Source organism: Zonotrichia albicollis, chromosome 5 (assembly GCF_047830755.1).
Source record: "Zonotrichia albicollis isolate bZonAlb1 chromosome 5, bZonAlb1.hap1, whole genome shotgun sequence".
NCBI classification, from domain to species: domain Eukaryota; kingdom Metazoa; phylum Chordata; class Aves; order Passeriformes; family Passerellidae; genus Zonotrichia; species Zonotrichia albicollis.
Window position 1 is genome coordinate 73561967 of NC_133823.1, and position 16410 is coordinate 73578376.

The 16410-nt window shown below is 53.4% G+C and overlaps 1 protein-coding gene across 1 annotated transcript in view; it reads right to left on the minus strand.

The window, feature by feature from the left end:
- The window catches only part of FRAS1 (Fraser extracellular matrix complex subunit 1), a 102136-nt gene that overhangs the window by 17805 nt on the left and 67921 nt on the right, over positions 1–16410 (minus strand). Inside the window, exons 29-44 of the mRNA XM_074542107.1 lie at positions 14786–14939; positions 12887–13065; positions 11938–12054; positions 10042–10156; positions 9469–9606; positions 9266–9298; positions 8129–8260; positions 7742–7867; positions 7123–7370; positions 5809–5957; positions 5448–5601; positions 2471–2606; positions 1991–2187; positions 1503–1656; positions 431–694; positions 150–338 (exon numbers count right to left, since the gene is read on the minus strand). Of these exons, the coding sequence (XP_074398208.1) occupies positions 150–338; positions 431–694; positions 1503–1656; positions 1991–2187; positions 2471–2606; positions 5448–5601; positions 5809–5957; positions 7123–7370; positions 7742–7867; positions 8129–8260; positions 9266–9298; positions 9469–9606; positions 10042–10156; positions 11938–12054; positions 12887–13065; positions 14786–14939 (2485 nt within the window). The remainder of the gene's footprint in view (positions 1–149; positions 339–430; positions 695–1502; positions 1657–1990; positions 2188–2470; positions 2607–5447; positions 5602–5808; positions 5958–7122; positions 7371–7741; positions 7868–8128; positions 8261–9265; positions 9299–9468; positions 9607–10041; positions 10157–11937; positions 12055–12886; positions 13066–14785; positions 14940–16410) is intronic.

Below are 16410 nucleotides of genomic sequence, written 5' to 3' on the forward strand. Positions count from 1 at the left end.
CTCATAAAGATGTCAGAGTCATGGAATATCTGAAACTGGAAGGGACCCATAAAGACCATCAGGTCCAACTCCCTGCTCCTCACAGGACTACCTTAAACCAGGCTTGGTTGATATACTTGCCGTGACTACCTAAAATGCAGCACTCTCACCTTTGTTTATATCAGCCTGGGTGAAACTTCTGAGGGGTCCTTTGGCAGAGATCTGGACTGGGCTATCAGCTGTGGTCAGCTGCAGCTGGCCCCTGCTGGGGTCCCTCCTCAGGACAAATCTGATGGCCGTGTCCTCTGAATGCCCAGCTGCTGCTTTCAGGTGCTGAGCCGTGAGCCGAGCTGCAGAGCCTGCACCAGAGCGAGCAAAACCCACAGTCAGCTTCAGAGCCAGCCTCAGGCAGCCCGGCCAAGCGCCAGCAGCGCCCAGCAATGCCACTCACCGGCTGGCAGCTGCAGGTCCCTGCTGACAGCCACCGTGGGTGGCAGCGTCCCGGGCAGCTCCATGGAGAACTCCAGCCTCCCTGCCTGCGTGTGGAGCCCGTCGCTGAGGGAGAAGCCAAAGCCGTCGGCGTGTGCGGCGGCCCCGCTCCGGGTGTACACGATCAGCCGCTCCAGGACGTCCTGGTAGGTGAAGGAGGAGCCGCGGGACAGCGGCCGGCCCTGCTCCGGCGCCTCGGCCGCGCTCTGCCTCCTGCGCAGCTGGCCTGCCGGACCACGCGGGGCTCAGCACGGCCGCTGGGCACAGAGCCCGCCTGCCCTGGCACCCTGCCTGCCCTGGGCACTGGGAATCCCCAGGGAAACACCTGCACCGCCCTGGGCACAGAGCCTGCCTGCCCCTGGCACCCTCACCCTGCCTGCCCTGGGCACTGGGAATCCCCAGGGAAACACCCGCACTGCCCTGGGGACAGAGCCTGCCTGCCCCTGGCACCCTCACCCTGCCTGCCCTGGGCTCTGGGAATCCCCAAGGAAACACCCGCACCGCCCTGGGGACAGAGCCCACCTGACCCTGGCACCCTGCCTGCCCTGGGCACTGGGAATCCCCAGGGAAACACCTGCACCACCCTGGGGACAGAGCCCGCCTGCCCTGGCACCCTCACCCTGCCTGCCCTGGGCACTGGGAATCCCCAGGGAAACACCTGCACTGCCCTGGGGACAGAGCCCGCCTGCCCTGGCACCCTCACCCTGCCTGCCCTGGGCACTGCAGGGACAGCCCTGCCGGCAGGGAATCCCCAGGGAAACACCCGCACAGCCCTGGGCACAGAGCCCGCCTGCCCTGGGCACTGCAGGGACAGCCCTGCCAGCAGGGAATCCCCAGGGAAACACCCACAGGCTCCCTGGCAAAGAGCAGGGACGGCCCGCCAAGAACAGCGCTCTCCTCAAGCATAGTCCTGGCCCAGATTGTGCTTTTTGCCACATGCCAGGCTTCCCTCTCGCAGCAGGGGCTCTTACAGACACACAGACACACAGACAGACAGACTCCCTGTCTCTCAGCCCCAGCCCGTCGGGACGTACCGTGCTCAGGGCTTTGGCTGACCACGATGACCAGCTCGCTGCTCTGCGTGTCCAAGTCCTGCAGGCTGAGGGAGGCGTTGGTCACCACCACGGCCGAGCTCTCCTGCAGCCGGACAGGCTCCAGCACCATCCTGGGGGGCTCGTCGTTCTGCCGCTGCACACAGCCAGCAAAAGGAACGTGAGCTCAGGGAAAGGCCCACCTGACCAAAACACAAGCTCCCAAATGACACAGCTGGTGCTGGCATCACCAGTGCCTCCAAACCTATCCAGCACCACGGCTGCTTCCAAGACGGAGGAGACACCAGAGCAGTAAGCCCTGGGGAAGAGGCTACAATGCACAACTGTCCCTGGGCATCACAGGTCAATTATGTGCCTGTGCTAGAGGAAGGAATCTCCCTTTAATTCCCCTTCCCACACACTAAAAAGGAAGGAGTAAAGGCTTGAAAAAGAGTTTGTGTGAAAGGAGAGGGCTCTGGCAGCTGGCATACCTGGATTGTGATGTTGATGCTCTGCACCTCTGACTGGCTGAAGCCATCACTCACATAGAAGCTGAAAGCGTCACTTGTGGGCTCAATGCTCTCATGGACGCTCTGGAAGTAGTAAATGCTCTTCTCCAGGACATCATGAAGAGAAAAGGACACGTCTGTGCTCCCCACAGACTCACTCTGTGGGCCAAAGCTCTCTCCTGCAAACCAGAATATCGCTGGTGAAATGATGCTCAAATGGCTGATACACTTAACAGAGAGCCAGCACATTGTGAAGGCTGCAGAGGAAGGGATGCTCCCTTCTACAGCTTGGCTTCCCACACCTAGTGGCCTTTGAGGGAGAAAACATCTGCTGCATTAGAGTGGGCCCTGGGGAAGCTGCAGTTTTTGTTGCAGCACAAGCCATCCCCTCCATGGGATATGACAGATGTCTTCCTGTTAGGAGCCCAGAGGAGGAGAGAAGGGAGTGCCCAGCAGTTTTACCTGTCCTGGTGTTCTCGATGCAGCCGTACACAGGCAGAGTGAGCACGGTGACCCTCAGGCCCTCCTTGGCAGCAGTGTCGTAGTCAGCAGCCCAGTGGTGATGGGCCAGCAGCGGGACCCTGCCCCCCTCATCCACCTGGGAAGCAAGAGCAGACAACACAAATCCTCACTGCACAAGGCTGCCTCCATGGGAGAGGCTGGCCCGGCGCTGGAGCGCTGTCCCGCCCTCCCCAGGTCTGCTAATCAGGAATTCAGCAGGGAGCTGAGGGGAGGTGGGGTGGGATGGGAAGAACAAAGCCCATCTGGCCTCCAAGAGGAGCCTGGACAGGACAGGAAGGGAACTGTCCGTGTCATGGTGACCTCCTGGAAGGCAAGACCTGCAGTTCTTGTTGTGCAGAGCCTTTGGAAGGCAGGGAGGGGGAATGCACAGCTGGAAAGGAGGGAGATGACTTCCAAAGGCCTTGATAAGGAGTGTGAAATGATCTGTGTCAGCCCAAAGCACCAGGTGTCTCAGACTTGAAGAGTCTCTTACGCATACACTGGTGAAATTAGGGATGAAATACTGAGTAGGGCTAAATGAGACTCGTTCCACTGATATCAAGAAGACACCCTAGGGACAAGCAGCTCCTGAGTGGACAGATATAAACAGATGAGGTTTGGGGATGCAGATGGACTGTCAGCCTCCTCCAGCCTCCAAGTGCTTTGACCACCTTTTGGGGGGCACAAGTAACACTACACTTCATTTGGTCACTTCCCTCAGTCCAGGAAAACTATTCAGCTGCTCCCATCTGAGCCATGGCTGTCCCTGTCCCCAGGCACTCAGAGCCCTGTCCCTGTCCCCAGGCACCCAGAGCCCTGTCCCTGTCCCCAGGCACCCAGAGCCCTGTCCCTGTCCCCAGGCACCCAGAGCCCTGTCCCTGTCCCCAGGCACTCAGAGCCCTGTCCCTGTCCCCAGGCACCCAGAGCCATGGCTGTCCCTGTCCCCAGGCACCCAGAGCCCTGTCCCTGTCCCCAGGCCCCCAGAACCCTGTCCCTGTCCCCAGGCCCCCAGAACCCTGTCCCTGTCCCCAGGCACCCAGAGCCATGGCTGTCTCTGTCCCCAGGCACTCAGAGCCCTGTCCCTGTCCCCAGGCACCCAGAGCCCTGTCCCTGTCCCCAGGCCCCCAGAACCCTGTCCCTGTCCCCAGGCACCCAGAGCCATGGCTGTCCCTGTCCCCAGGCACCCAGAGCCATGGCTGTCTCTGTCCCCAGGCACTCAGAGCCCTGTCCCTGTCCCCAGGCACCCAGAGCCATGGCTGTCCCTGTCCCCAGAGCCCTGTCCCTGTCCCCAGGCACTCAGAGCCATGGCTGTCCCTGTCCCCAGGCACCCAGAGCCCTGTCCCTGTCCCCAGGCACCCAGAGCCATGGCTGTCTCTGTCCCCAGGCACTCAGAGCCCTGTCCCTGTCCCCAGGCACCCAGAGCCCTGTCCCTGTCCCCAGGCCCCCAGAACCCTGTCCCTGTCCCCAGGCACCCAGAGCCATGGCTGTCCCTGTCCCCAGGCACCCAGAGCCATGGCTGTCTCTGTCCCCAGGCACTCAGAGCCCTGTCCCTGTCCCCAGGCACCCAGAGCCATGGCTGTCCCTGTCCCCAGAGCCCTGTCCCTGTCCCCAGGCACTCAGAGCCATGGCTGTCCCTGTCCCCAGGCACCCAGAGCCCTGTCCCTGTCCCCAGGCACCCAGAGCCATGGCTGTCTCTGTCCCCAGGCACTCAGAGCCCTGTCCCTGTCCCCAGGCACCCAGAGCCCTGTCCCTGTCCCCAGGCCCCCAGAACCCTGTCCCTGTCCCCAGGCACCCAGAGCCATGGCTGTCCCTGTCCCCAGGCACCCAGAGCCATGGCTGTCTCTGTCCCCAGGCACTCAGAGCCCTGTCCCTGTCCCCAGGCACCCAGAGCCATGGCTGTCCCTGTCCCCAGAGCCCTGTCCCTGTCCCCAGGCACTCAGAGCCATGGCTGTCCCTGTCCCCAGGCACCCAGAGCCCTGTCCCTGTCCCCAGGCACCCAGAGCCATGGCTGTCCCTGTCCCCAGGCACCCAGAGCCATGGCTGTCCCTGTCCCCAGGCACTCAGAGCCCTGTCCCTGTCCCCAGGCACTCAGAGCCATGGCTGTCCCTGTGCCCAGGCACTCAGAGCCCTGTCCCTGTCCCCAGGCACCCAGAGCCATGGCTGTCCCTGTCCCCAGGCACCCAGAGCCCTGTCCCTGTCCCCAGGCACTCAGAGCCATGGCTGTCCCTGTCCCCAGGCACCCAGAGCCCTGTCCCTGTCCCTGTCCCCAGGCACCCAGAGCCCTGTCCCTGTCCCCAGGCACCCAGAGCCCTGTCCCTGTCCCCAGGCACCCAGAGCCATGGCTGTCCCTGTCCCCAGGCACTCAGAGCCATGGCTGTCCCTGTCCCCAGGCACCCAGAGCCCTGTCCCTGTCCCCAGGCACTCAGAGCCATGGCTGTCCCTGTCCCCAGGCACTCAGAGCCATGGCTGTCCCTGTCCCCAGGCACCCAGAGCCATGGCTGTCCCTGTCCCCAGGCACTCAGAGCCCTGTCCCCAGGCACCCAGAGCCATGGCTGTCCCTGTCCCCAGGCACCCAGAGCCATGGCTGTCCCTGTCCCCAGGCACTCAGAGCCCTGTCCCTGTCCCCAGGCACCCAGAGCCATGGCTGTCCCTGTCCCCAGGCACCCAGAGCCATGGCTGTCCCTGTCCCCAGGCACTCAGAGCCCTGTCCCCAGGCACCCAGAGCCCTGTCCCTGTCCCCAGGCACCCAGAGCCCTGTCCCTGTCCCCAGGCACCCAGAGCCCTGTCCCTGTCCCCAGGCACTCAGAGCCAAGGCTGTCCCTGTCCCCAGGCACCCAGAGCCCTGTCCCTGTCCCCAGGCACCCAGAGCCCTGTCCCCAGGCCCCCAGAGCCCTGTCCCCAGGCACCCAGAGCCCTGTCCCTGTCCCCAGGCCCTCACGGTGACGTGGCCAGCGAAGGCGATGAGCGCTGGGGCCGAGGTGATGGTGACGGTGAACATCTGTCTGTCCAGCCTGTTGTTGTCAGCATCCAGCACTGAGAAGTGGAAGATGTCAGTCACGGGCTGATTGCTGGTCTCAAACGTGGTGGAGTAGCTGCAGGATGAGGACATGGGAGTCAGGGAGCCTCACTGACCCCAGGCACATCCATCCCATCCTCTTGGAAGAGAGGTGGTGTCTCAGCTCCCAACCCTCCATCGCTTTCGTTCCCTGAATTGTTTGAAGTAGCCCAGAGATCCCTGGGGAAAAGCTCAGTGAGCTTTTAACTGGTATGGCTTGAGGGAGAACAGTGTTCTTTGCTACCTGATCCTCTGGCTGTTGATGTCTTCCATGGTGAAATTGTAAACCTTGGAAAGCTCTTCGTTGTGGGAGCCTGATGTCCTGAGGAGGGTTCCATAGGCTGGCAGAGATATCAGCTGGATTCTGATCTCTGAGTCAGGAGAGTTGTTGTCCTAAGCATGAAGAAACAAACCAGATGAAAACAGGGCAGAATTAGCCATTGCTGTGTCCCACTAAAAATAGAAGGAAGAATAAGAGTTTTATAGTTGTATACCTGCCTAGTTGGGTCATACCCACAGATGAATATTAAGTGAAACTCTACTGATGAGAAGAGAGTCAGGAGGGTTGACATTTTCAAAGCATACCACGAAATGTATTTTCATTTTCTCTCAGCTCAGCAAGGCTTTCTCTATGTCCTTGTGTCACATTAACACAGTCTCCCAGACATAACCCTGGTATTTTCATTTTCAAAGTACTTCACAATGAACTAAAAGCTGCTTTTGTCTCTTTTCAACCACATTAGGTACAACCACACTGTGGTATCACAACTCAGATGTCATCTTTCTTAGAAGAGTTTTGTTAGGTGATTGAAAAATAAGGCCCAGAGCAGAAATCAACACATCCTGAGCATATGGGTCAGAAGTGAAATCTTCTTTTCCCTGTCTGTGCTCTCATTCAGATTAAACATGAGCATCTCCCTAGTCAGCCTTCCTCCTTAAGAGGAGGACAGGACAGATTCCAGACTTGTATTCAGACTGATCCCTTAAAAAAAAACCAAAAAAAAAAATTCCCAATAATCTCTCTCAGCTCAGGTCTCTCCAGCCTTGCATCTGTACTGTGATCTCTCCTCCCTCAGGAGGGTGCTGCATCATCTGCAAGGAGTACAGAGCTTTCTAGGGAATGTCACCAGCAGGATAACTCTTGCACAGCCCACAAGCCCTGGGACCAACTCAAGCCACCAAGCTCTGCAGCATCCTAGGGTTGTTTACTCCTTCCCCCTTCCGATCTGCCCAGAAAAAGGTGGCTGAGGAGGCTCAAGTTTTCAAGGGATTAACACTTGGCAAATCCACGTGCTTTACTAGCAAGACTGTTTGACAGAAAAATCTGGGATTAACTAGGTGCTCATGTTTAGCATGGCAGTTCACCTCTGGTACAGTCAAACGGGGATAACCTTAAATCCCTGTGGGATGAAAGAGTCTGTTATCCTCTCTTTGGCAGCAGCCAAAACTTGAGCTCTCCAGCCAGAATGCATGCTGACAGCAGGGAGGTGTGTGGGGGATAAGGAAAGGGAGCTGGCAGCATTCCCTGGGCCTGATGGAGGAGCAGATGCAAACCCACCGTGTAAGCCAGGTGCTGTCGGGACAGGGTGACAGAGCCTTTGCTGGCCACGGTGACAGCCAGCAGGCAGCCCGGGGCCAGCTGGGGGCCGTGGGTGTCCAGCTGGGACACGTCCACCCTCAGCACCGTGGTGACCGTGCTGACGCCGTCGGTGACAGAGACCTCCATGCTGTCCTGTGCCGCTGCCGAGCCGTCGTGCACGTACTGCAGGGCGTTCCGCGTCACGTCCTCGTAGCTGAAGGTGTCGCCTGCCCAGCGAGGAGACACACGAGTCAGAGAGACCCTGCTCAGGGCAGGAATCCGACTCAAATGACCTTCATCAAGAACCGAACTGGCATTTCATCCCATCCTGCCAGGGCTGTGGGTTATGAGGATGTTCATGAAGGAGCTGGCAGGGCAGAGGAAAAGCTGTGACCTTCCCAGCGCCAGCGACTCCCCGTGATTCTCAAGGAGGGCACCAACCCTCCTTTTCTTCCCAGCTGCTTCCTGAGCTCACAGCTAGATAAGGCTTCCCTATGGATGCATCCTGATCTGCCAGGAGCATCTGTCTCCTCCTGCTCATATAAACCAGCCAGGCTGACCCCTCTCCTGCACTGAGGGAAACTCTTGCTCCTCTCACCTGCTCTCATGAGCTCCTGCACATCTGCGCTGTGCTTGAGCACGATGCCATGACGGGGAGGTTTCACCAGCTCAAAGAAAAGGCCCTCAGGAGCTGTATCCGTGTCACTCACAGCCAACTGGATCCCTGTGCCAGGGAAAGAGAGCACAGCTGATGTGAATGGAGCCAAAAAAGCCCTGTAATTCAGTCAGTACAAGAAAAGTAAACAATGCTGGAGCTCCCCCAGCCTGAGAGCTACAAGTTCCATGGAAATTGTGCCCTGATGATGCTCAGGCTGTGTCAGGGAATTCTCTCCTAGACTAGCTCTCAAGTGACCCCTGGGCAAATGAAGCTGGGCCTCCTGGCAGAGAACTGAGCCCCAGCCCGTGCCCCATGCACCCCACTCACCGATGGTGGCTCTGCCCCCCTGGCTGACCTCCAGGAAGGGAGCTGCGATCTGGAACACTGGAGGCTGCTGCTCAGCAGAGAGCAGGTGGATGACAAACACCATCTCCGGGCTCGTGTGCTCCCCACCAGACACTAGGCACAGACAGAAACCATGCCTGAGTGCAGGGATGGGTTTGCAGGGACCCTTCGCCTGGGAAATTCACCTGTCTGTACAAAAAGCGCCATTCCACATGGCTGACTCATCTCCCACCTTTGTCTGTGAGCATACACACACTTCACCCAGGCCAAGAGCATTTCTCTCTGCCCCTAACTCAGAACACGGACTTCTCCTTGCTAGTGGAAGCCAGAAAGCACATGGAAACAGAAGGATCTGTTAAACAAGCAAGCAGCTTATCTGTGGCAATTTAATTGCAGAAATGTCTCCATGCTGCATTAAAGAAAATGAGAGCGTAAAACTCCTTGTTCACACTGGGGGGACAATGGGGATAAATCAGGATTTTAGGACTGATTCCAGGCAATCACTGGAAAAAGATGTCTCTAGCAAGCTGCAGCTCAGCTTCTGTAAAGCACTGCTGGGAACCTGACAAATTAATATTCCCCAGGCACGTGCATTTCCAGAAATTCCTACAGAGTGCCCACAGGTGTGCCTGCAGCAGAGCAAAGGCCAAGGGGCAACAGGCAATGGGAAGGGCAAAAGAAGGATGAAAACTGCTGTGGCCAGGAAAGAAAAAGTGGCTGACATATGTCACAGACATCTTTTGTAAAAAATCCTTTCTTTAGGATTTTTCCTTCTGGGAAGCTGAGGCTCCAGAAGAAGAATGTAAACAATGGTTATCTGCTGCTGTGGAATGCAACAGGTGCACCTGTGATTGGCCCATGCTGGATGTTTACAATTAAGGGCCAATCACAGGCCGAGCTCTCTGGGGGACAGAATCAGAGAGAGCTCCTTTGTTGATTCATTCCTTTTCTATTCTCAGTTTAGCAAGCTTCTGAGACTTTTCTCTCTATTCTTTTTAGCATAGTCATAATGTAACGTATATATCATAAAATAATAAATCCAGCCTTCTGACCATGGAATGAAGACTCTGGTCTCTCTCTCACCCTGAAAGAGCCCTGCAAGCCTGGCAGCAGCCATACCTGTGAATCGGAAGCTCACGGACTCCGGCAGACCTGGCGGGACAAGCACAAGCACAGAGCGAGGCGGTCAGGACGGGAAAGCACGCCTTGCCGGGGCCTCGGAGGATTTGGGGGATCTGAAGGGCTGATGGTAACTGGGCAGAGCCTCTCCTCAGCAGGGAGGAGCAGAGCAGGGCGCTGTGGTGGCCCTGCTGGGAGCTCACCTGCGAAGGAGAAGGCCGTCATCTCCCGCAGGTGCGGGGCGGCGGCCGGCGGGCGATAGGCGATCCTGCCCTGGTTGATGTCGGCCTGGCTGAAGAACCTGGCTGGGGACAGAGGCCTGTCCCTGTGCTCCACAATACCTGTGGGTGCAGAGACACCAGCGTTACCAGGAGGGGTTGATTACCTGATCCCACAGCTTCCTCTGCTTCTTCCCCTTTGGGTACTTCTTTGTACTGCTTCCAGAACAAGTCACACGGATGCAACTGCATGGAGGATGGGCTCTAAGGACAAGAGAAATGAAACAATGATTCCTCACTGAGGCATTTCTTCACAGAACCTCTCACTCGAGAGGTGGGAAGCAGAAAGCCATGGGACACAACATTCAGTATTATTCAGACAGCAGCAAAAACTGCCTGAACCCTGCAGCACATGCCTAAAGAAGCTGGGTTAAGGAACAAGGTGTTTAAAAGCCAAGGAAAGAGGCCAAGTGGATTAACAGGTGCCTCCACAGAGTGATGCTCTGAGGGAAGGAGGAGACATGCTCAGAAAATGTGGCATGCAGCAGGTACACTTGCCTTGCCCAGGAAGGAGAGGCACAGTCACGTTGTACAGGATTTTCTCACTGGGCACCTCCGGGTCTACAAAGGAGAGGTGATGGGGCTCAATCACCGTCACACGGTCCTCCAGCACCTCAATAAACACATCACACCATGAGCATCAAGGCCAGAGACAGGGGAAGATTCACCCAAAAATGCATTGAAAGAGAATTTGCTTTGCTCTAGTAAATATAAGACAGTCTTGAGATGTAAAGGCCCAGTTCTGAAACCTGACCCTCACTCCCTGTGCCCTGCAGATGCACAACCTCCACACCCACAGGTGGCCAGGTTTCTCTTTTGGCCTACAGTAATTAAACAGAGAGAAAGGAAAACCTAGTTTGATCAAGAATGCCCTGGATGAACGTGTAGTTCATTGTCTGTGTAGTTTTCTCATGTAGTCTGATGTGGCTGGACTTCATTCTCTTTCAAAAGAAAATGACTGAAAATGACTCAGCCCATTCAACTGGAATACAGAGGAACCAAAGCTCTCCTTTTTATTTTAAACCTGACTAAAATTGCTCTCATCCTTCCATAACAAGATTATCATGAACCAAAGGCAGGCAGGGCCTTAAAGGAATTACAGTGCTACTTGAAGAGACTTAAGTGCCCAAAACCAGTTAATTTCCACGTGTTCATGAACCTTAATCCTGCAGAATTAACAAATTAAACTGCTCAGCTGGGTATGAAAAGCATCCAGCTCATTTCATAATCTTGAGCAAAAATAGGGAGAGAACAAGCTAAGTTACGGATTTGGGCACTTAAATAACCTGCTTTGGAACATGAAAGGTTACCAACATGGGGGAATGAGGTTTACTTGATTGAAGAAAAACCAATATAGACGTTGTGCCCAGTTTAACAAAAGAGTCATCAAACTTCTCTGGACCTTTCCCAGCAGCACAAGTCCAAGTCAAGACTAGAGGGATGGGAGGACTCACAGTATTGTGCTTTCCTCTCAGCTTGGGAAGCCTCATTCTGAAGGAGTCTGAAGATGAATGAACAGAACTCCATCACACTGGGGCAGGGAAGTGAGATTTTCTGACAGAAAGATTTAAGGTTATGTTTCTTCCTCGCTGCCTCCAAGGCCTATTTGTCTCTCCCAAAGGTGGGACTTGTAGGTGGTGAGGTAAAAGGTGTTTTATGGCCCTATTGAATTTTGTGGGGAGTAATTAGCTATAAAACCCAGCGCTGTGTGGCTCTGCCAGACATCTCTCCCATCAATTCTGCCAATAATGACAACAACAAAAAGTCAGGAGCAGGAAGATGAATGGCTCCAAGTAGCAGTCTGACCATGTTTCATTACCACCCAGGAAAGGTCGCCACTCTTTCAAACCTTGACAGGGCTGTTGTGCCATGGGCTTCCCACTAATCCCTCTCCCATTGCTCCCTGTGCCTGGCATGCAGGCCAGGAAAAGCAGAAGGGACAGCCACAGGTGGTGGGGACACACAGGGAAGGCTTGCACCACAGCCTGAGAGCCCACAAAGCTGACCTCAAACTCTATGATCATCTTTCCAATCAACACAGCTGGGGAAGGACCCAGCTTAGAGAGACCATTCTCATTCAAACAGTCATTCCCAGAGCAGCAGGTAGGATCAAGTTTACAGTGGAACTACTGGCAAACCCCACTCATTATGGGCTAAGCCACAGTTGTTCTCTCTTGCCATTCCTCCTGGCTTCTCAGGAAAGGGTAAGAATTACATAAAACACTGATGTTGCTTCTCTTTCCCCCTCTCCTTTCCAGTCTGTACATTCATTACTTTTAATCCTGAGTTTTTCAGCTTTTCATGGGTACTATCTGCATCCCCCAGGCCAGTTACTCTTCTAATCTGCTTTTTTCCCATGCCTACTCCAGCCATGTGCATGGTGCTGCCACTTACAGCCATGTGCAGAGAGGAGCCGAGGGAAAGCTGAGGGGCCCTGGGGGTCTGGGGCAGAACAGCAACGTTGAACACGTGGCTTTCCAGGCTGGCTTGTGGACTGGCAGCGCTGGACACCTGGGAAGAAACGGCCACAGGAATGGGTAAGTGAACATCCTGAAGCCTTCATTTTTAGAAAATGCATAAAAAAATGTAAGCTCTGATGAAAGGAACAATGTCATTTTAGCCATTTGCTGCACCTGCTCTGTCCTAAAACCAATGAAATGTCCCAAGCCAAAGTTCAAGGCTTGGACAGGGGTGCTGTGGTGTCCTGATGTGACCAGGTATTCCCAGCTCCCCTTCTGAGCTCTCTGTGCAGTTATTGCTACTGAGATACTGAACCCAAACACTCAACTCATGCAAAATGCATAGTCTCTAAGAGGAACGCAGCAATTAAGCCAAAGATTAGCTTGTTCAACACTGACGCTCACAAATTCCTCGTTATCGCTTACGTTAATTACTTTAGAAATTACCTTAATTGCCTCTGCGGTGCTACAGTAATTGCTCCTGCCTTGTAAACCAGATGTAACAAACACTGTGTGCCAGTGCTCACGTCGGCTTACTGAGGGCAGGCTGTGAAACCCTCCCAGCAAACAGCAAGGGCCTGTCTGAGCAATTTTATGGCTCTTAAACCTCGGGGAGTGCGGATTTATTTCAGTTTCCCAGCTGCTGGGGAGTATTTCTCCCTTTTGGCCTGCACGCAAGACAGAGGACTCTGAAGCCAAAATGAAATTATTAGCTTAGAAACCAAGGGCTGTGTGACTCTGGGGCTCACCGGTTTGTAAAAAGTCACTTGGGACGTTTTTCAATATTCTAGGTTGTATGTATGCTGTGTCCTGACCCCCCAGGACACGAGGGGAGTCACTCCCTGAGCTGCCACGTGGTGTTTCTAGGGAAAGGATGAGAATACCTGGAAGTGGAAGGAGTCAGTCTCCACCTCGGCCCCCGAGTGCCGGTACCACACGAGGCCGTCGCTGATGTCCTGCTGGGTGAAGGAGGCGGCGGGCGAGGCCGCTCTGCCGTCGGGCAGCAGCTGCCAGGAGCCGGCCGGGCCGTCCGCTGGCATGGGCGCCAGCAGCACCACCTCCCCTGCAAGGGCAAACGGGAGCTTGGCACAGCGGGCAGCCAGCCAGGGACAGCCAAGGCAAATGCCCACCCCCTCCGAGCCTTTCCCAAGTGACAGAAATGCCAGCAGCGGTCATTGACACATCCCGGTGACACTGGGCAATCTTGTTAATTAATTCCATTAACCGGGCTGATAATCCTGCTGATTGATAATTAATCACCCTGTTATGTGAATCATCCGTCGTAAGCTCTCCCATTTCGTTTCCTCCAACCACCCTTGAAAAGTTGGAGCAACAAAAAAAAAGTGGTTCAGCAAGATGCAATATCACACTTCCATTCCATCATCAAACTCTGGGCTAGCATTCCTTTTTCAGTACCCTAATTACATTCCAGATGTTATGGTTTTGCTTATGAGAGTTCCCCTAAAAACCTAAAAGTCAAATTCGATATTTTCTATAGGTATGAATATCTTTCCCATTATTCACATTTTCTATAGGTATGAATATCTTTCCCATTATTCACAGACTAAGTTAAGCAGATATGGCCTCCTGGATTCAGGATCAATTTTCCACATTTCTCTCTCTTACTTTTTCCCTCCCTTTCTGCAAAACAGTATTTCAGACAAAATTTTGGGGATCATTGATTTCTGCTGCTTCTTCCTGCAGCTACAAACCTGCTTATATTACTGCAATTAATCACAGCAGCAATAATTATGGTGCTACAAATACAGGATTATAAATTTTAGTTGGGGTTAGGCAGCAGGAGACAAGCTCCTCAGGGAAAAACTCCTGTATTCCTGTAAATGCTTATTAAAAATTGGAAGACAGACCTTCATCTGCAGAAAGCAAAAGGGAGAATACAAATTAATTACTTCTCTTCTAAACTGCAAAACTCTCATTATCTCTGTTTCCATCAGGTGCTGGCAGCTGATGGAAACCAGCCTGTCCTCCCAGCAAAAGGAAATAAAAGAAACACATGGATGTTGCTAAGAGGGATCCTCTAATTTTCCCAGGCAAATTATATGCGGTATCATTTCTTAGAAGTGCAAAACATGTTATTTGAACACATGGATTTTGTGAAGAAAATAGTGATGCTGAGAAAGAAAGGAGCATTTTTCTTTTCTTTCCATATTTCCATTCCCTCCACATGACATGTCTTTTTCATCCCGTGTTTCTCCATTTATGGCTCAGTCACAAATCCCAGAACCTTCCACAGCCTCCTTACCCTGTACCCAGAAGATCCTCCCTAAGCATGGGGTTTCTGGTGGAAGTCACTGCTCTGAGAGCTGAGCTCAGAGCCTCTCAGGAGGAATCTGGAGACAAGAATTATCTACAGATCCAGACAACACCAGAAATCCTGTTTCGGCCAGCAACCCCTTCCTCTGGGCCAAATTAAATCAAATTAAAGTCACAGAATGTAGGGAATTCTTCAAGGTGTATTTCTGCTCAGCAGTTTCCAGAGGCAGATCCTGCTCTGTGCTTCTCCAGGCAGGCATTGACCATGGAGGATTATCTTTGGGCACTAACATTCTGCTCTCTCAGGGCTGTAAACGCGCCAGAATTCCACCACAAGGGGAGGAACACGGATGATCAGGAAGGGCAAAGGTGCTTTGTTCCTCTGTGCAGCCATGAGGAGCGGACAAAGATGGGGTCAGCACGCTCAGGCACTGCCCCATCCAAGGGAAACCCTCCCCAGAGGTGCAGTAGCAGCCTGGCAGGGCTCTCTGTGGGCTGCAGGCATTTACCGTGCATGGGCTGCCCCTCAGCGATGCTGTAGGTGATGTCAGCGTCCCTGGCCCCGGGCAGCTCGGCGTGCAGGACCGTGCTGGAGATCTGCAGCATTCCTCCCCGCGGCACCCACACCAGGGAATTGCTCACCAGCCGCGGGCTCCTGGCGCCCTGCAGCAGGGGACAGCGGGAAAGGCCCATTGCCACTCAGCCATGGCACCTCAAGGGAAAAGAGAGGATCGAGGACAGCTCTGGAATTTCTCAGGCATTCTACCCCTGGTTGTCTGCCTGAAGAAATCCTCTGCAGCATCCCTCAGACCCCATTCCCAGCCTCTAGAACTGACCTCATCCTCTAATTCCTAATTTCCTGCTGCTGACCCTAAATTCAAGTCTCCCTCCATAATTTTTTCTTTTACCACCATGCTCACTCTCTCTGAGCATCTACCCAAGTCTTTAGTTACTTTGTGGGTTTCCTCACCTATTACAGCGACTTTAGACGGTCACTGTGGTGAGAGAAGGACGAGAATCTTGTTTCTTGATCAGAAGGCTGATTTATTCATATAAGATATATAATACATTATAACTATACTAAAAGGAAGAAAAAGAGAGGTTGCAGAGAGCAGCTATGCCAAGAATAGAATAGAAAGAATGAATAACAAAGTTCTTTGTCCAGGGAATCTGTCCCTGAGCTGCTCCTGTGATTGGCCTTTAATGGTACACAAGGAAGATGAGCCAATCACAGGGACACCTGCTACATTTCACAACAGCTGATAACAATTGTTTACATTCTTCTTCTGGGGCCCTTTGCTTCCCAGAAGGAGAAATCCCAAAGAAAGTATTTCTATGAAGAAATGTCTGCGACACTCACCTTCAAACTATTCCTGTGGCTTTTAAAAATTTTTTTTCCAATATCAATTTAAGCTTCCTGAAATGTGGATGTCAGCACTGTGGATTGCAATAACAGTTTCACTACAGTTTCCATTTATTTCAGTAACATTACTCTGGCATTCAAGGATTATATCAGCTTTTTGGCTCTAATTTGCTTTGTTGGACAGGTCACCAAAATCCCTGTGACCTCTTCCGTGCCATGGTTCCTTCGTATAAGCCCAGCTGCTGTAAATGTGACTTCTTTGGTGGATTTCTGCACATTCACCTTGAAACTGGCTGTGGCTGCAGTTCGCCTTGAACTGTGTGATCAGTCAAAATCCTGACTGCTCCATCTAAGGGATCACCTCCCTCCTCACTTGCTACTCCACATAATCAGCCCCCAAACTGATAAATGACTCACTGCTCTGTTCTCCTGCATCTGCCACAGAGACAGGAGAGAGAGCTAAAAAGAGGTTTGTGAAAAGGAACCACGTTACAGGATGATTCCTGACCTCCTTTTTGGCATGTCTGCTGTGCATCCACCTATTCTGTACTGCACTTACACTGTGGGTTTGTTATAAACATGGAAACCTTCAGCTCTTAGGTCACTAAATAACTGAATGTTCCTTCACTGACCACGTTAAACCTGTCCAGCACGTTGTGATACCATTCCCACATGGCTTTGATGCTGCTTGTTAATAAGAACAGACTCATGAGACAGCCCTTTTTGCTTGGTAATCTATTTTTAAAATATTTTTTAAATGTAGAAGTGTTT